The sequence below is a fragment of the Phymastichus coffea genome, unplaced genomic scaffold, assembly GCF_024137745.1.
Source record: "Phymastichus coffea isolate CEN01 unplaced genomic scaffold, Cenicafe_Pcof_1.1 PCOF00105, whole genome shotgun sequence".
NCBI lineage: Eukaryota > Metazoa > Arthropoda > Insecta > Hymenoptera > Eulophidae > Phymastichus > Phymastichus coffea.
In genome coordinates this window covers 169913-190758 of record NW_026706916.1, presented here as the reverse complement: position 1 = coordinate 190758, position 20846 = coordinate 169913, and the positions used below count along the sequence as shown (strand labels likewise).

General features: G+C 42.0%; 2 protein-coding genes across 2 annotated transcripts in view; both read right to left on the bottom strand.

The window, feature by feature from the left end:
• LOC131670267 (uncharacterized) overlaps window positions 1-20846 on the bottom strand; it is a 52177-nt gene that overhangs the window by 7023 nt on the left and 24308 nt on the right. Inside the window, exon 2 of the mRNA XM_058945727.1 lies at window positions 19890-19931. The gene's annotated coding sequence lies outside the window, so the exon portion shown is untranslated. The remainder of the gene's footprint in view (window positions 1-19889; window positions 19932-20846) is intronic.
• The window catches only part of LOC131670266 (spore coat protein SP96-like), a 45355-nt gene continuing 25487 nt past the window's right edge, over window positions 979-20846 (bottom strand). The window contains exon 2 of the mRNA XM_058945726.1: window positions 979-1285. Coding sequence (XP_058801709.1) covers window positions 1226-1285 — 60 coding nt within the window. The 3' untranslated portion in view covers window positions 979-1225. The remainder of the gene's footprint in view (window positions 1286-20846) is intronic.

Below are 20846 nucleotides of genomic sequence, written 5' to 3'. Positions count from 1 at the left end.
GCGGGCGTTTAATCAGCAATGAAGAGGTGTGGTCGCTCCGGCGCCAAAGGGCTTTGTTTTTTAGTTGGCGGCGGGATTATTCCGCGGCGAATATGTGGGCCGACTGACTTGGGCTCTCTGCATAAGCCGATTGTTTCTGCGATCGTAGGATTGGATAATTTCTCGCGCGTACGTGAACGGCAGGATGTTGTACGTGTCATAGAAAGTTTGATATACGCCACGTATAGTTTGGCAAGCTTAAAATTGGAAAATTTAGTCGGAAACTCTTTGGCGCGAGCAGATTGTTTACCTGTCGTGCTCGTTTGCGCTGCACATTAACTCCTCTTTCAAAGTCAACAATTACTTATCTGTCTACAAAAGTCATAATTATAAAATAAGAAGCCCGCAAAGACGTCTCGCACATCCTCAACGTTCATTAGTCCTAAACGTATACACATAATTCTTTTGATTTCTGAACGCGTATTTTTATGACCAAAAATGCAGACAGCATTGCTTCATAATAGAATAGTCTTACTACAAGTTTGCAATTTGTGAAATGTGAAATCTTTCACGATGCTTTGATTTACTGTTGAAAAAGTAGAAAAATGTTAATTGTGCGATGTGTTTTAAAATTATTGAACAATACTTGGGAACGCTAGACAAGTCGATATTCGAAAAGAGCCTTTGTTTCTAGAAATCGGAGCTTGACTTAAGGATGTCACAGTGCTCCAAAGTTTCAAAGTCGTCGCTGTCGATCGGCTTCGAAAGCCGCCACTGTAATTTTTACGATTCCCGCGAGAGGCAGATCGACAGCTTGGGGATGAGAAACTTTGGAGGACAGCGAAGCCAATGACTCGTTTGAGAGCAAACGATGCGAGGTAGAAAAAGGGCGATGCCGACGTCGCGGCTCGATTTCAGTAATCGCCAATGGCTGCTGGTAAATCAAAGAAGGCAATGCGTATACTCACCGCGACGAGTGCGCCGAAAGCTTCAATTCGCATAGTAGCTGGCCAGGCCAGCAATAAGGCCGTCGCTTTGGAAGCGCGTGGTGGATCGATCGCGTGAATTCCCGATCCGGTCGCTTGCGTCCTCGGGCAACGAGATTCAAAGGGAAAAGAAAGCAACTAAACGGACAGTCCTCTCTCTCTCTCTCTCTCTCTCTCTCTCTTCTCTCTCTTGGTCGTCGGTGCTTATGAGCAGTCTCGTAGCGCAGCAGCCGAGGTGTGGCCTCCACCTGGTCCCCCGTTCAACTTGTCCCAACCTCGTGACATGATGCGCCGACCGCGTGCGATAGTCCGCCTTGGATCTGTAACAAATGTCGCATGCGTCAGGCGGGCTTTGTCTTCATGGGTGGGTGATCGAGCGGCCGCGGCGCGCGCCACGATTTGCCGAGGACCGGAGCGACGCCCCGTGTCAGCCTCGTGATTGATTTTTCACCGCCGCCGCGCTCGACCGTATTGCGCATCTCCGAATGGCGCTCGGCGGCGCCCGATGAAAACTGCCTGTCCGGCACCATTGTCGTTTGCGCGCGGGCGCGGCGTCGCGCGCAATAACTCAGGCCTCGTAGGCTTTGCCGGACGCCGAGCGCGTTGCACGACCGAGCGGTAGAGGCCAACGGTGAGACCGGCTGCCGCTGCTGGCTGCCCCATCAATAATCCCGGCGCTCCGATACGATTCCCATAAATCTCGGGGGCAGGAGGGGGGGAGGGGGCGCTGCGCCCACACCTGCGCCGACGCCGGCAGGCGCGCGCGAGCACACGGAAAAATGGCGACGAGCGATGCGTTCGCTCGCCGTCTCGTCGTCCTCCCCTTTCGTCGCCGCTTTCCGCGAGCGCGCCTTCCCGCGGGCCTGCCGGCCCATCGCTCCGATCGCCAGCGATTGCGAAAACACCCCGCACAGCGGTGAACAATTGCACTTGGCTTGTGTAAGACGTGGAAAACACCACGCTTGCCCCGCTTCGCGCTCCTTTTTTTTTTCTCCCAACGTAAGCAACATTCAAATGTTAATTTTGCGCGTGCGAACGAAAGATTTATGTTCTCCTTTTCAGAAGCTACTACGCTGCCGTTGCGGCTTGTTTTGTAATTGCAACTATCCATTCGTATTCGTCTTGCGATTCAGTTTGCGATGAATTACGGCGCGAACAATAATCGCGCGACGGCGAAACGCTGGACGCACGCCCGCGTCAGCCCGTTGGTATTGTTATGACGAGTGTTGAACCCTCGAAAAAAAAAATTCAACAAGCGAAGAGCACAGTATTAATACATCGATGAACGGCAGGAATTGGTCTTTGCTTGATAACTCGATTACGTGTAAATGCTCCCGTAAATCTTCATTATGGGCAATAATCAGAGATGAAAGTTGAAAAGAAAAGAAAAAAGCAGAAATGCACGCCATTCTCACAAAGGTGATAAATTATTCGCTTCCCCGTATAGGTTCTATAAATAAAATGCACCATCGACAAGTCACGAAGCTTTGCCTTCAATTCGCAAATCGGAATCCGCGAAGCGGTCAAAGTGCCGCGCTGCTTTAATACGCCCAACGGGATCTTTTATTCACTCTTTTTTTTCACTAATGACACGATTGAAAGCACTAGGACGCATTCTTTAAGGGATGAAGGATTCGATGGAAATAATTATCAGTCAATTTACCCTGGAAGAACACAGTTGACAGGCAAATTGGTGCTTTTGAACAAGAATAACCGAAAGTTTTTAAAATGCTGATGCTCAACAACTCCTTAGATTTTTACCACGAGATTCGATATCATGACTCTTGATGACAATCTTGTAATAAAAAAATATTTGAAGATAAAATACGATTTTTAGGCACGCGATCATCATGATCTTCCTAAAGTCCTCTCATCATTTTATCAATCAGTTAAAAATAATTATCAACCGTATCAATCTATTATTACACGAGCATACTGTTAAGCGCAATTTCGCCGAACATTTTTCAATGTCATTTACGTCTCTGAAAATGCTTGCATTCGATCATCGTTGTATCTATAGCCGTGACGCGCACACACAAATCCAGACACATCGATCTGGATTCGAATAGCCGTTGCAAAAGTCTGTTTATTCGCAGCACGCGGGACCGCCAAATGGAATTTCCCGGGAGAAACGCTGCGGGTCTTTTGGGATTGTCGCAAATAAACTAAATATGATTTACGAGCGCGCTGCGGATCAAAGTGCGCGCGCGTGCGCGCAACGGGGTAACTGAAAATGAAAGGCTTTATCGGCCGGCAAGAAAAGCATTCGATAATTGATCTATCGCGGCGGCTTTTCACTGACATAAAACGGCACGTTGCGCGCGACGTTCGGCTGATTTATCGAGTGATCGCTTTGACGAGCGACTTGGTCGATCGCGAGCAGCTGCTTGCGAAAGCGAAGACGCGCGCTTCCGTCTATCGCGCAGGCGTGAGAGCCGACGAACGGACGCACGATCGGAGCCCGTTCGACTGATAAAAATCGGACGTCGTTCCCACCTCCCGCGCGGAAGCCGATACGAGCGGAGCCGCGCGCACTTGGAGCGCCGCGGAAGGTGCGACGCAACTTTGCTCGAGATCTTTGCCGGCAGATCCGCGCACTCCGTCACTATTCGATCATACTCTCATTGCCAGCTGCTTCTTTCGTTTTCGTCGGCTTGTCGAGCCTTTATTTATTTATTTTTGTTTATATCCACGAGAATATTGATTTTCGTCGGTGATAAGAGCGAGGGAAAGTAAGAGATCGGTTTACACGCCAAAAAAAAGCACTGCCAACGCGTGGTTATAACTTTTATAGGTTTCGGTGTGATTTTTTTTCCGGCGAAAAACCGGAATACACCGTCACAGTCGTGTATATATGCGGAATATAACTGGACGATGAGCAGAAAGAAAAGAACGACGACGAGGATATACCTCCCAGGATTAAGATGTCTCGAAGTCCGTTTCTTGCTTTTTCCTCTTTCTTTTTTTTTTATCTCTCGACCGCGGTCAAATGAACGTGCGATTGGGACAGTAGCCTTCAAAAGTTTGCCGAGCGTATTTATTTATATCGCGGGCATACGAAACGTTGCCGCACCATCTGCTCATCAGCGTCCGAAAATTTGTAATCCTACTACAAAAGTCAACAACCGTCGAGCCGATAAAAATCCTATGTCAAAGTGTCGATCTCGCCTTATTTATTAACTCATCGCTGTATATATATATATATATATGTATATAATTTTTTTATTGCGAAATTGTGCATGCCATATGATACAGTGAATGGAAGCGTCTCCATTCTAGAATAATCTTGGCGAAGCGAGAGAGAGAGGAGAGTCATTCATGAAATCGCCATATAAGCGTGCGCGCGAACGTGTGTGCGTGACTACGAAAAACCTGATCTTGCGCAGTAATGAACGCGGCGCGAAACGAGCACCGAGTTTCCAAAGATAAGGGACAGATCTCGCGCGCGCGTATTCCAAAATTGACGACAACCGATAATAATCTCGTCTTGTGCGTCTAAAGTCGTTAAACTTTGGGCATTTTTGCCTCGTCGTTTTTTCTTTCTTTTATCGTTTATTATTGCAAGTATTGTCACCGCAGCTTTCGAAAGGTGGGGCTGGTGTCTTCGTATCCCGATACAGTTTCTTTGCGAAATCATTCGACGAGTAAAACGACACTTTTCTCTACGATGTTTTATGCCGACAAGACATGGGGGGTCGTCAACTTGGTTTCTGGCTCGACGATTAAAATAATGAGTAGTTTATCAGCGCATTTGGTGCTTTTTTGAAAACGAGGCAACGTAGTATACTCGCGCAGGAAACGTCGATCATCCGATAGCGATCGGCAACGAAAAAAAAAATCATAGGTATAAATATCTGATTTCCGAGAATCCTCTAGCCGCGGCAGTGTATGCAGTGGTCGTTTTACTCATTATTATTATTTTTTGTGAGAATTTTCCCAAAATACAGGCAACGATCGGTAGTGATACTTTCAGCCAGCGTGAATCGATTGACTGGACCTCGGCCAGAGCTCGCGAGATTTCGGTGCATTGCTACTGACAACACGCGTACGTTTTTTTCTACGTTTTCCTTTCATCAAAGTGAATTGGATTTCGCGTCGCTTTGTCATCTTGTTATAGGATACTTTTCAATAATTTTTTGACAAACGCAAGTAGTGCGAAGTGCCGAGTGATCCAGAGAAATTTGCGAATCTCGAACCGCTCGTAAATTATCCACGTCTGTCGTAGTAGAAATGATCGCATTGACATCGAGGAAAAAAAAACTTTGATATAGATCGTGCGTGCCTTCAAAGCGGGACTATTTTTCAGATTTATGTAAAATGTTTATGTAAATGCGTTCCTCATGCCCGTCATCTGATTTTCAAAACGAGTTTGAACTTGAAGCACTTCCACTTCACTTCTGAACGATAAGATTATTACAAAATACTCTCTCCTCAAGTCGATTAAGCATCAGCATTGTACCCTCAGCGAAACTTTGAGAAAAAAAATATATATACCCAATAACTGTATCCCCGAGCAAATGTTGTAAGACAACTCACCGAAATCAGCATAAATAAGGCGATAAAAAAGAAGAGCCCTCCCTGTCCGGCGAAAAAACGAGAAACATTGTATAAGAGACGATTTAAAATCACATAATTCGCGATTATGTCAGAGAGACAATCAGCCGGCAAAATTGGCTCTCACGAAACTCGACTTTTTCCAGCGGTCTATCCGACGCACGCATCTTGATATTTATGTGCGGCTGAGATGCGATTCTCACGGCCTCCTAGGCGGTCCGCCGCCGAGCAGCGTGTGCAATTTGCATAAACTGCCGGAAGCCGACGCGACAAGCTTCTCTCCTTTTCGCTCCCTCAATAAATGCCAAATACGCGAGCGATATCTTTATATTGGATGCGCGTACGCGCCACGGGTTACGTTCGGAAAGGGACTTGCTTCGCTCGGCTGCGGGCGCAGAACAAGCTTTCCAAGTTAATCCGTCGACGAGCGCGAACGGGGCCGATCGGGCATCGCGGCGGCCCCCGCGGACCCACGCCCGACATTTCGAGCGCGCGACGACAATCGGTCGCACGCGGCCGCGTCAAAGGCGACGAGCGAGTTCGTTCGACGCCGGGGATCAAGAGACACGTGTAAAGTGCGCAAGTTTATTGCGCTCGGCGCGACGCCGCTGCATACCCGCCACTCTACGGCATTACACGGCTCACCGCTGTGAGCTCTCAGGCGTGACTCGTGTCTTTTTTTGCTTCTTTTTTTAGTAGCCATTTGACTTTTTGAAATGCTCATTTTGAGCTCTTCAAGGATTAAATAACAGTATGATTTATCATTCAATTGATAGCTTGAGGAAAACAAATAATTTCTCGCGTAACGATCTCCAAATATGAAAAATCACTTCGTTTGAAGCTGCGAGCCAAGAGAAGATCACCCGTGCCCGGCGGAATGTCAACTTTCTCACATTAGTGTCTTGAAGCGTACTTCAAAAATTTAGTACAAGGTATATTCGGATTTGAAAATCCAAGTATATCATAGCGAAATTGGGGTGACGAGGTTAAAAATAACTCGATTAACACTGCTCGGCTGTAAATTCAAAATATTTATTACGCAACTTCTTCGATATTATGTATGGCTCTCAATCGTTCAAGTCACGTTGATTCCTCCTAAACGTCTTCATTTTCTACGCATATCTACTTAGTGAATATTATGCAAAAATGTGCGATAATTCATCGCAAAAGTCACAAACATATTTAAAAAACGCAAAATTCCGCCAACAAATAAAAAAAAAAGAAGAAAAAAAAGAAGTGAAACTGATAAAATTACCATAGCATAATAATAAAATAAATTATGGCCAAAGATTAAGCACCGAGGTGCGCATAAAATAAGCAAATTAACATGGCTCGCATAAAAGTCAAACATACGGGCCGCCGATAACGCGCGACTTTATATTACGTTTGCGGAGGTTACTTCATCGAAGCCTCTCTCGGCTCATCGTTATCCAACCCCTCCGAGAATGTCATAATGTATGAAATTAGTCCTCTAATTAAGCCGAGCACCTGCGAACTGGTCGCCATTTATCCAATTAGACGGCGACTACGGTGCTATCAGCGCGCGCGAGTGTGAGTTCGAGCAAACGGAAAGGAGCTTAAAGGTTTATTCAAACGTAATAGGCTTACCTTCTAAGTAACGGAATTGCGCGTGCGTGCATTTGCAACACGTGAAATACAAAATTTTTAACAACTTTTTTAATTTGCGGATCGGATTATTGTTTACGATCGCGTTTTTAATACTCAATACGGACCACTTTTGCTTGTAGCGGTTTTGGTCAGTTGCAGAGCTCGTCGACCAAGATTATTTTGCAAATAACATTTCGTTATCCGTAAAGGTCGTGGAGCGAAATTTTAAACGTTCAGTTGAACAGTGTCGTGTGGGAAATTTCAAATCCTCTGTTCAACTTTGTTGCGCGTGGCATGGAAAATCCGAGAGTGCCCGTCTGTCAGTAAAATACTTATTGACGTATATATATAAATTACTTGTATAAAGATAGTCGAAAAAAAAATGAGCGATTCTTCGGCACCTCTTTCCGTGCTCTAAAAACGCGCTGCATCATCCCTATAAACAATAGGCATATCTGCATAGGAAGTGGAGGAAGAGAAGGCCGTGGTGTCAACCTTGTAAATCAGAGAATAGTTAAAGGGCACACACGTATGTGGTTATAAGTGCACGTCTCAGAGTACACATGGTCAATAGTTTTCTTAACAACCTACTTGACGTTTCACGGCTTAAAACCCCCCCGAGGACCTTCCTCGTTACGCCTCGTCGCATAATTTAATGGCGCTACGACTATATACTACCTGGCCACGTCAACTGCACTGGCGGCGGCGGCGGCGGCAGGCGACTCCGCATCTCGTATGTATTATGACTTACGACTTGCCGCGCATTTATGAATTTCAAGTTTGTACAACCTAGAAGTGGTGCGCACGGTGCAATGATGAATGCTCTTGTTTTCGTCTTCTTTTTTTTCTTTTCGGCGTTAAACGTTTACTTTTAAAATGTCTCTGAACTTGCGGAACATGAAGTCGACGATTCATTCGAGAGTTCGGTAACTATTTTTCATTCGTTCGAGAGGCTTTTACACCATGGTAGATTTCTTTTCTCGCAGATGTTCAGCGAAAACGGGAACGTCGTCAATGGCAAGACTACGTCAAATCGCTAGACGTACCCATACGACCGCCCATGAAGTGGTCTGCCTGCGAGCGGGCCGTGCGTCGTCGTGCGATAAGGAGCCATCTAGGCAGAAAAGAGAGGAGAAAGCCCCATTGACGACGATGGAGTCGCAGCGCCATATCAAAGCTGTTGATTTAAACGCGTCTGCTTTCTCTCTCCGCTACATGTACCGCGAAATTCGCCCGACGAGTCGCGGAAGTCGAACCGTTACACATCGCCGTCGTCTAGCCCGATAGCGATGAAAGCAAATGCGTACACTCATCGTTTGTACACCGAGTGATATATACATATGGGTTTGCGTGCTCATTTGGCTTTTCCGAGCGTTGAGAGAGACGTCGATGTTTCATAACCTTGAGCTGTAGCTGTACGACGATTCGAATTTTTATCCAATTGCAACGTTCTTTAATTTTTTTCATTGCTTCGAAATGACGGATATGCCATTTGTAGATCGAAGGTTGGACTATACGCGCATTAGCGCCCGTGTAATCGATTTCACAACTCACCTACTGCAGATAGAATACGTCCGCTTGCAAGCGTAATTAAACTCAGGCTTCAATTTAATAAAATCATCTGAAATGTAAATTAATGTAAGAAAATATTTGATGTTTTTACTATAATTGTTTATAATTGTATATGTCCTTTATTGTTAAGATTTTGATGAAATCTAAACGAGTAACACACACAATACAAGTCGCCGAGTGACTATAATTAACGCTAGCGGTATTTTCACGCGATGACCGACGTATGGCAAGCGTTAAATCGTTATAACGCGCAAAGATAGCCAAATTACACAGCCGCGACAGGATGTAACGAGATAATGCTTCGTTGCATGAATATGCATCTACACGGTTTAGTTAGCGGGGCTGCGAAGTTCGGATATTCCGGCTTCGAGTAGAGGCTGAAATTTCATTTGAAGTTTGTCGCCCGAAAAACACGGGCTCTCCGCTGGCTCGTGTAAACATCCGAGGGCGCGCGGCAACGCCCATAAAATCGTCTGACGAACAGTCGTCGACCAACTCGCGCGCTCGTTGTCAGCCGCGCGCAGGCGGTCGGCAATCGCGGCCCATTAGAACGAACGCCAAGCGGAAGCGCGCGACGCTAAATCCACGTCGCGCCCACTCGCCAACTTTAAACGAACCACTCCATCAAAATCTTCACGATGCCCATTTGACGCGGCCGCGGCTGCGAGAAAGGGAGAGAGGCGTGATGTCGCCCCCGCCCCCTTTGCCGATCGTTCGATCGTCCCAGCCAATCGATCGATCTTTCGACGCCTTCCCGCCGTACGCTCACTTCTCTCGCCGTATCCAGTCTGCGCGTGTGCGCGCATGCCGCGAGGCGATCGCCTATGGATTGTGCAGAAGTGTGTCAGTTTGAAAAGCACATTTTACATCATTGGCATGAAGATGATCGCTATCGACAGCTCGTGTTATTCCGGCACAATATATTTTCATTTTCTTTGTTTTTTTTTGCTTTTATTTATTTATATATATATATATTTTTTTTGGCTTCGTTTTTACGTATTTTCGTTTTTATGCCGTACCCGACCTCGTTTTTATCGGGCTGCGGCAATATTTTCACTAGCGTAACCAATCGAATATACCGCACGACGCAATGCAAAAGCTCATGAATATAAAACCGAATCGATTGAAATATATATCATATGCGTTTCACGCTTGATTTAACTATCGCATTTCAAACTCCGTCCGATTAATCGAAATAATTAACGAGTGCTATTCTGAGAATTCGCCTGTCAATTTTGTCAAATCCAAGTTTTATATCGGCCAGTAAATCATACGCCTTTCCAAGTATAGACATAACATTACGGGAGATTCACAACGCGCACACGTACTTACAGAAGAAACAGAGATGTGCGAAAGAGAGAGAGAGAGAGAGAGGAAAAAAAAGAAATTCTCTCGTCGAGTTGCTCGTAAAAAAGTCGTTCACCCCGTCGTCGCTCGCGCGAGGCTTTAACGGTCAGTTTATTATGCATTGTGTTTGGCGTAAAACCAAAATTCAAGACGCGAGCGCGGAGGGACAATGCCATCATGCCATCACCACCTCCTCTCCAGACATTATAAGCGCTATCTAACTTTTGAGAAATTGCTTGGCGCCGTTTGATGATACTCGTCACTGCATGTGCCCGGCGTTGACGGCTTATATTATTGACTTTTACACTTTTTTTGTTATCCCCGAGACATTGCCCGAAGCAACGAGCTTTGCGCAAGAACGAAAATAAATTTTTAAAACGGAGTTGAAGGATACAGAGATTATTGGTTATGATTGAAACATTTACAAGTGTAATTAATGCGACGACGACATCGTATGGCTCAGCTAGTTGTTTATAGCTTAATCTGATGTGTGTGTGAAATAATCGTTTAAGAAAATAAAGAAGGCAGGCAAATGTATAAAGAAAAAATCGTAATTAAAAAGTTTCTAATCTTATGCGTGTGTGTAAGAAGGTATTACAGCTTATTTAAGAAATCGATCAAAAATGATGTAACGCGAATACCAAGTGCTAGACAGTTCGAATACAATAAGTTGTTTTTTGGTTTTGAGCAGTTAAATTTATTAATTTCTACTACCTTTTCCACGTGAACGCATCAAGTACAATTTCCCATTGCATCTGTAAACATAGTTTTTATACTCTTTCCGATGATACAGGGAAAACGAATTGTGAAACAACTGGAAGAGATGGAGCATTGAAAAGCTTTTCGTTAGAATGATTTACGTGCACGTTCGTTTCATCGGTATATACAACTAATATTATAATAGTCAAATGCTGAGGATTTTATAACTGAAATGTGACATTCTTAATATTTTACTTGTTCACTTTTACGATTCTCATTGAGGTACTCGTGACAAACTTGAGATGAAAGAAAAAAAGTTTCGTTCAATCAATTGAATACCAATTTGACGGTTTTAGCCCCTCGTCGTTCTTTAAAGATAGTCCCGTCGTCATTTTGGCACGATAGCTTTTAATCCTATTAAGGATGCTCGCGTGACGCGCCCTTCAGTTTGAGGATTTTACAAGCGTAAAAATATTGTGTCAGCTGCGATTATACATCGTACAGGCTTCATGCTTCATTTCGATAGCTCCTTGCTTTTTTTTTAGTGGAGTACATCTGGTCGTCATCATCGTAAATGTTTTCGGCAGAGAGATCGCTCGCGTATTATTATTATCCTCGTAAATTTCGTCTTAAAGGGTAATCGAGGGGAATTAACATCAACATTATTTTTAATTTATGGGATTATGTAGCGACACTTGAAAAAGCAACTATATGTGGTTTGATGCTTTTATAAATAGACAGAACAGCGAGCAAATGAGGCTTTGTACGAGCCAAATTGTTTTACAATCCTTTGCGAAATTTGTTTTACGCCCGATACATCGTCTTGGCAATTTCCCGCCACAGTGGTTCTTCAAGAATGGAATGAGCTTGTTGCTTATATCTATTCATCGATTCCGTATTTTTCCAAGTCGAATAACGGCATGCGATCACGTAGATAAATTTTCAATATTTGCAATTTTCAGAATTTTCACACGACGCGAAACGCACCGAACAAAAAGGTTCAATTAAATGTAATTGATAAGTCGCGGCAAATTCGAAATTGAAATGTTTGACCGCAGCGTACCCGAAAAAAGTCTCGTTAAACGAAAATGACTTTTCAAACTCAATAACCCAGTCCGACGGGACTCAATAATTATCAGTCCATTGAGTCGCCAACTTGTCACAATTTAATTGAAATCGCCGCTCATCAAGTCAGAGCTAATCGGCCATAATTCCGGGCGTCAGGAGAACACTGCGCTAATGTGCTTGAAGCAATTGCGCGCATATATATGCGCGAAATCGAGACCCTACATTTTATAATTAAAAGCGAAAGTACCGACTTGTCGCCGACGAACTAGCGCATCACGTATTCGCAGCAAGGCATTGTCGCGCACTGACAGAAAACGTGTTTACGTGTTATTAGCGACGGGCCGGGGAAAAAAATTGACGACAAGTGGACGCTATGTTGGACGCATGTTTGTTTAACTGAACAAACAAAGTTGTCAAACAGCCGTTCGAGGTACTTTTATGCGCAAAGTGCCTTTTGAAAGAAACTTGCGTGCCGAAGAATTTATCACGCGCGAATAAGGCGAGAAATGTGTGACATTCGCGTGTCAAGAAAAAAAAAAGTTCACTTGCACAAACGTATAATGCCCTATAATTGAGATTAAAAGCGGACACGACAATATAAATATGAAATCCGTTCTCTCTACCGAGACGCATGGCAAACGCTTCATTACAAAATACCGCGCGGACGCCAGTTTTCCCACTTGGCTTGCTTATTTGTTTTTTGTGTCTGCGCGCGAAACGGCGCCGCCGTTTCAATGGCAATTAGCAGCAAATAATTAATCGCGGAATACAAATATAGCGCGTGCACCAGTTGATGCTGGTCTCGATTGTAACGAAAGCAAATTGACGAGCGATGAATTATCGATAGGTTCACTTTGACGTATCAGCTGCGAGGCCCGCGCGCACATAAATTCAATTTCCATTTACATATGCATTAGGACAAAAGCGCGCGCGATCGCCTGAATAATGACAGTTCAAAGTTTTCCATTGATCTATTGGCAATTCAATTGTGCGTGATTCACGCTCGAGGTTTTCTTTTTTTTTTATTCGCTTGTAATGTTGCAATTTTTCGAGTTGCGCGGCGGCAATTGGAACTACTTGGGAGAACAAGCGGGGCACAGAGTAGGAGCCGCGAGAAAGTGGCGCGATAGTCGTTACAGCGACTCAAGAGAGAAGTATGCGAGATATAAAACTGAAGCCTGGCGCGCATAACAAAGTAATCCAATTGACGCGAACAAAGTAAGTAAGTACATAACTCACGCCCACAAATGTCGCTCTCATTGAAAGTATAGTCGCAGAGTCCGCGCGCGCGCGCGCGCGAGATGCAACGGTCAGCGCGTCGTCGTCGCGCGCAAACGAAGAAATGGACAGATATATAGGCGCAAATTAGACTTGCATGAGATAGACGCATCGCCTTTAACTCCCTTGATCAAGTGAGCGTGCATGTGGTAGTAGCCAACATAACCGACGTGTGCGGCAATCCTTCATGTAAGCGATTGCTCAAAAGCGCAACCATAATGCGCAGACCATTGGCGCCAGTAATGTAAATTATGCTCCACCGCTAACACTTATTTATTTGTCTCTTTTTTCCTCCTCTTTTCGTCGCGCCGCCTTTTAACCAATCGTCTGTCGCTGCCTCCTGCGTCTGCGCTTTTTTTTATGTAGTTTGGATGGCAATACCGCAACGGCTAATAGTTTGTTTAATGTATGGAAACGCAGTTAGTGATTTTAGAGTGGATTAGTGTCACGCGTACGTCGCCTGGAATATGCGATTTAGATATAGAAGCATTTTTGCTTTCGTAACGGCCTGAGACTTAGTGTTACAAGATGTAATTACTTTGCTGCGTCTATCATAATTTCATGAAGCTACGTTTTCTTCCCTTTTTCAATAGTGAGATGGATGAAAGGTCAGTTTAGATCGTTGATTACTCAAGAACGAAATCCGGTGTGTCTCGTTGAAAAAAAATGTTGTGCACTACGTACAGCTGATATTTTTTATACCCTGATTATCTGAAACTAGCCTAACAATTCAATGGATTATGAAATATAATCTTTTTTGAAAATTAGGAAATTCTCTTGACTTGAGTGATTTACATTGCTTTGATTGATTTCTGCTGAAAGAAAAAAAAATTGCGGCGCCAGTAAGCTGAGGCATAAAAAGCTTGTAAGTTAATCAATGAAATAAAAAAAAACAAATTGATCGTTTCGTAACAAATTTACTTACAAAGTCCAAGTGGAGTTCTTTTTCTCAAGCTGACATGTTATTTCCTGTGAAAGATTGAGTAAAAAGTCATTAAAAATAATATCGATCATTCCGATGTCTCACTATACTCGACTTGTTCTACTTAGATTCGACGGACGGCTCAATCAGATTTGTATACTTTTATGAAATATACATATTATTTGATCAAACGGCATGGAAAGCTGTCTATGCTCTTTTTGCAAAAGCCATGTCATATATTTTTATTGAAAAAACTTGTTTAGCAGTCATGTTTAAATACTTCTCTTAATTTTAAGTTACTGGCATGTCATTTTTTTTCATTTATTACACACTTTAGAAAAGATTCGCGAACTTTAAATTATGATAATTTCATCTAGCAGCGGATTTACATGTTAAAAATGCATCACTTGCAAATATTAAACATCCCACGTAAATTTCAATTGACTAAAATTGGTTATCTATAAGTAATGTCGGCTTTTGTGTATGTGATATTCAATTAAATGGAATTATATAAATAGCGATAAATTTATTTGTTTTAGATGGAAAACTTTGTTATGCAAAGGTAGAGATTATTAATAAATCTAAAGACTTGCATGAAACACCGTCTGCAACAGTTCAAATTGAACGTTATCACTTTTTGGGAAAAAGATAAAAAGTAGTAGCAAGATTTTTGGAATGTGGCACGTAAGACATTTTTATAATACTTCAGATATAATGATTCAATGATTCAGCTATTCATTGATATATTAGCAGAGTGATAGTAGCGGAAGTCCTTAGATAGATCGATTAAAAACATTGATTGGTATGATGATAAATGGTTTTAATAAACTATGTGACGAAAGAATTTTACCTTCAATATATACTAACGTCATGAGTTACATTCACTTAATAAAATGAATTCACTCACTAAAAACAAGCGTGAGAGATTTTCTCACCAGCTAGAAATTAACATGTACTATGATGTGAAATAAAGTACGATTGAACGCACAAAAAATATCGATTGAATACAGTGATATCTCATCTATTTTCATGGTTATTAGTTTTCAAGAATTTAAAATTTCAAAAATATTGGCTGAACATTAATAATAAAGTTGACAAATTATTTTGGAGTGTTTTTATATCGGAATTTTTATAATGATTTATTTGACAGTCATGTCTTCGAACCCTCTGTGAATTATATAGTAGGGACGTGCTGGTTCGTATTTTTTATTATTTTTTGAAATACATTGTCGAGTATTTTTTCCCGAATCGGTTATAGTTTTTCCTTATTTTGCCGGTTAATTATACTAGCTAAGTAATGATAGACAGTTTTGCATAGTTTCGAGGAAGAATGCGACAGACGAGTTTTGCCTCGAATATAAAATACTTTAACTGAAATATGTGATTTTTAATATTCTTTGAGACACGTACAAATATTGCGAAGGAAAGTGTGGAATTCAAAACTTGAAAAGTAGTTAAAACATAATCAATAACAAAGTGTGGCATCTTGAGTAGTAGTATAATACATAATATCAATAAACTTGCATGTATGTGGAAAATTATCGAAATTTGTGTGTATATAAGTGCACAAAGCTGGCTCGTTAATAGTTTTTTTCGCTGGCACCTTTGTGGATGACGATCTGACGAATGCGATTAAATGCTCCCTAAGTCGGTCCATGCGTCGGTAGCGAGTCACCACACCATACGGTCACTTACATTAGCGAGTTAAAGTTGTTTGACAATTAGCAGCGCTTTCATTCAGCTTTTTCCGTGCGGTTATTAATTAAAGAGTTTCGCTTGATGTAATTTTGAATCAAATTAATCGGCTATTTCCAATGACTTGTAATCGTTTACAACGACGGTGGAACGAAAATTTCAATCTCTTTCTACTTATTATGATTTATTTTACGTAAATTAGTGGAATAGCATACAACAGCATTTTTTTTATCATGCATAATATGCGCATTGGATATATACTTTTCTAGTTTAAATTAAAGATATTAATCTTCACGGTTTATAAATCAAAACTATCGCGCATGTGCAGCTTGAATTAATTTTGCATTAACATTGAAAGAAATGATATCGAGTTTACGCATACTTTCAATAAATAAACCGCGGCATTTCGAAATCAATTGCGAGCTTGACAATCAAAGCACGTGGAAAGATAGAATTACAAAAAAAGAGATCGCGGTATCATTATCAATTAAATCGAATGTGCCAATAATGAATAATGGACTCGCTTGACTAATTAATAATTGCCGTCTTGTCTTACGCGGATCGAAGAAAAAAATCTTGGCAGTTTGCAAGTGGAAAACAACGCGTAAAAAGTTTGGTTAGTCGAAACATGCGAAATTTTAATCTTACAAAAAAAAAAAACTTCGAATGACGCATTAACGAAACGTTTGATTGGTATTATTCTAATCTGAATTTTCGATTGACAAATTAGTACACGAGTTAAAAAAACCAAGTCGTAATCGCTATTGATAAAAGTAAATGTGCAATTGAACAAAACAAAAGTCACGTGGCAACATTATTCGAGTATGTAAGCTCAATGACAAAACCGCAACGCCCAAAAACGTGCACCTATCGCGTTGTCTCTTTCCTTTTTGATTTTAACATCGGGTTACTGGCGCCGCATGCTAATGAATATAATACACGTGTCTCGACGTTTGCCAAGTTCTTATCTAATTACGCGTTGGTTTCGATTAGCAAAAATGCTTGTTTACGGTGCCAGCAAAGTATAGAGTTTATAAATACCTGGAAACGATAGCCCAAAAAGAAGCGTAAGATTTGCATAGAGTGATCGTATTATCTTGATCGTATAAGCCTGAAAGAGAATAGCCGACCTAATGGAAATGGAAGCTTTTGAATGAAGTGAAAATCCATTTAAAGCGTTTAGACCGAGTCGGCATTCCTGCTTACACTTTCAATATTTGGCGTTGAATATTAAATTGTACAAAGTAGTGCGCTCGAGATAGTATGATATCGAGTGTCGGTACGAATTTTCAATGATTCTATACGATGACGTAAACTGCGCGCATACGCGGAAATTGTATAGATGAAAGTCGAACGACAACCTATACTTGTCAGCAAAGACCCGCAACACTTAATTAATATCTCAGACTGTTTGATATCGTTGCAGGTGCTCCCACGAGATAAACAAACGTTAATGCGCAAGGCAACGCACTTTTTCACTTTAAATCCGTGTCGAGCTACTATAACGCGTACACGCTAAAACTTCCGTAAAGATATAACACGGAAACTTCATTTATTTCGTCAACTGCACTCCGAATTGGTCTTTAAAAGGTGCCATTAATTTTTCCATTGACTTTTGCGCGTATCGGCATTCACTGCTGTCGACGCGCCTCAAGATTTGATATTTTTTTATCGCTTAATGCACGTCGATTTCCCACTTCTCGCGCGGTTCCGCATTATGAAATTGCCGAATGACGTCGGGAAAGAAGAAGAAAAAAAGAGAAACACGCGTTTTCTCACAAATGACATACATTTTCGTTGAAACTGTAGATACATCGGATTGGGAGGATACGCATACTGAACGGTTTTCAGAGTGCAACTGCGAACGATACGCGTGTAAATGTTAAATTTGCGATCTTTCTGGAGGATCACGCAAAGATTCTTTATGAATGGATTTCATTGGGGCACAATTAATTATAATAAAAGCGCAGCTCTGATTTATAAAAAAAAGCCGCACTGACATCACGGCGTCTTTCAAGAGCCTCGCGCTCGGCTCTACTCGCAAATAACGATTTCATAATTCACGCAGCGCGTTATTTATATCCACCCGAAAACGTAATTGACCATTTCGGTGGCTAATACGCGTTGAAACGCCGTGAACATGATAAATCCCAAGGCGATTACAATCGGGCATGCGTTATGCTTTCTTACCCTCACGCAGCTCCCACCGAATAAAGGGGAAAAAAGTCAACGCAGATAAAAAAATGAAAAAAAAAAGAAGAGAGAAAGAGAAAAAAAATGAAACGACGCGAGAAAGATCTCGAAGATCTCGAAGATCTCGAAGATGCGAGTGTGCGGGCGTGCGCGCAAAGTGCAAAATCAGGGATCTTAAGGCGTGCGCGGTTCTGCGAAGAGGAACGAAATAAAAAAGAAGACGTAAGGTCGCCCGCTTGCGCACTGAGCAATTCATTACAGGCGGCGGAGAGCGAGAGTACATGCATTAAGGAGCGCCGCTGATGTTGACGATTGTCGGAAATATCGCTGGATCATCCGCGATAAAGGACTTTCAATTTTTCTCTTTCTTTTATTTTTCGGTCGGCGCTCTTGGTGTTAAAAGTGTCAGTACGATTTGCTCATTCCACTGGGACAATTTTCATCTTCAAAGAAAAATAGTTGCGTTCCCATAGGGGTCTCCGATACTTCGAATCTGCGGTTTATTTGCGAATAACTTGGCGAAATTGTGTATTTTATACAAACGACGAAAATGGGCCGACGCGTTTTACCGGAGAGCCGCGGAAATAATTTTTTTCAATGTACAAAATTTTTAATAAACTCACGGTAAAGCAGCATTGGTTAAAATGAAAAGCGAGGCATCAGAAAATAAGACGAGTACGATACGCGTAAAACGTTGAAGTAACAACAGTAAATCACTAAAATTAACGAAATACCCACGTGCATACGCCTTTTACATTTCCGCGACCATTAACACAAGAGGCAAAAACCAAAAACAACATCCAAGCATCATAAAATTTGTCAACCTTCCCTCCATAACTTACATTATCGTATAAGAGGCGGCTGCGACGACCGTTATCGTTACAATTATAATACGCTGAGAAAACAGAGTTGGGTTTGTAAAACTGGTTTGACGAACTATATTTCACTCGTCACGGAAAAAACGTCATTCAGAAGGATGGCCTTGCTTTACACGCATACACAGATCCGCCACCCACAATATAGGCTGTCAAGTCGCTTTCCTCCCCCATCCCAATCTTTTTGTCGCTGCACGCGAAAATGTAAAATAGCCACGCGACGCATATATCAATATTGGCCAGACGTGACTTTCCAGTTTTGTGTGTGTGTGTGCGTGTGTGTGCGTGTGTGAGACGCGAAGCCCTTAATATACATATTAAAGTGCATTTCACGCCGCGAAATAGTCTCGTTAGCGGCCTCGTATTTTTTGCGCAAGGTGAGAAAATTTTCGTTCTTTCGTTTTTTACCGCGAGCTTGTCGATAAGTTAAATGATTACTTTATAATCCATTAAAATCCATGACACACTTTTCTTCTTGTATACTTTCACCGGTCGACGCGAAGGGTTTTCAAAAAAACCCGATATGTGTGTGTGCGCGCGCGGGCTCGGGAGATTTGCAGAAATAAATTCAATCCCGAGTGTATCTGCGAGAACAAAAAAAAACCATCATATACAACATCGCGCACTTAATAAAGTGCAATCCAGTATAGGTTATCTCGAGGAAATATATTACGACGATTAATTCCATCTGTATCTTTTGCATATATAAGTGAAAATTTCTATACAAACATTATCTAACGACGAATCTACAATGCAGTGTAATCAGAAGCGATTAATATTCTCCAATCAGCTCGTTTAAACTGTGTATATAGATTCAATCACACGACGACGCTATAATAAATCTCCACGTATTTATCTATTTGAAAAAGGAATCGCACTCAAGCCCTTCGCAAATATAACGATAGTAGGTCGCGTTTCTCGCTGCGTATGCCCATCGGCACTGGGTCAACGATCATTTGCATGCACGCACGAGACTGTGGGAGCTATAATCGTTTTGTATGTTTTTTCTTTTTTTTTTTGGTCGAGCAGTATGTCGATCGTTCGCTCCAGTTTTACAAATGTACGATTTTTTCGCGCCGATTTGAATTTTAAATCGATGGCGCTGCGACTTACGTGGGCGCGCGACGTGGTGCCAAATGCGAAGCGTGTGCTCACCTGAAACAGACCAAAAAATATTGATTACTTTGGAATTATGTTAAAAATTACGAATTCGTAGATGTGCGACTGCGTCACGATTGATTTAATTAAGAGTCGCGGGAATCACTCTCCCCTACCTCGAGGAATCACGCGGAGTCAATGAGCTCGTAATTTTCTTGTATAGGAATGCCATTAAGCAATGCAATGCGAATCAATTTAGAAAACGGACTTGCCCTCCTTGCCCATTTGTCAAATCAACAAAATGCTACTACTGCACAACTTGGCGCCACACGAATTGCCATACTTTCCATATCTCCTTTTTTTCTTCATCATTCGACGCAGTGATTTATACCGATAAAAGTCGACCTTTTTACGCAATCGCATATATACACATGACTGCAATCGTACTTGACACGAGTAATTCTGAACGGGGGAAAATATAGAGAACTGAACTGATATTTTCAAGGATTATCTTTTTCGATAATAGTGATTGCATCTAAATGTCCTTTCACCGACCGTTAAAGAGGCAAACATTTTGCTGACTTGAGTTTGAATTGTTTCAATTATTATGAAGGCTAATTTTCCATAAAAATTTTTTTACGGGTTTGAAAAACGCTGACATTTACTTGAAGCGGCGAAGTCGTTCCGCTAAATGGAAAACAGCACATGAAATATTGTAAAAGATAAACTAATTATTATTGTGCCAGTAATTCCAGATAAGTCAAACTTTTATGACTACATCATCGACACAATATTGAAATAGAGACATGCGCGCGAGTCCTAGTGCGCAAATTACTCTCCGGTTCCTACTCCTCGACTCTATGAAATTATCATATATAAGCGGTTAGCCGCTACCACATAACTAGAAAATTTTTCACGTATCAACTTTACGAGCAACGATAAAACTTGCAGTACATAAGCGCAACTGCACAA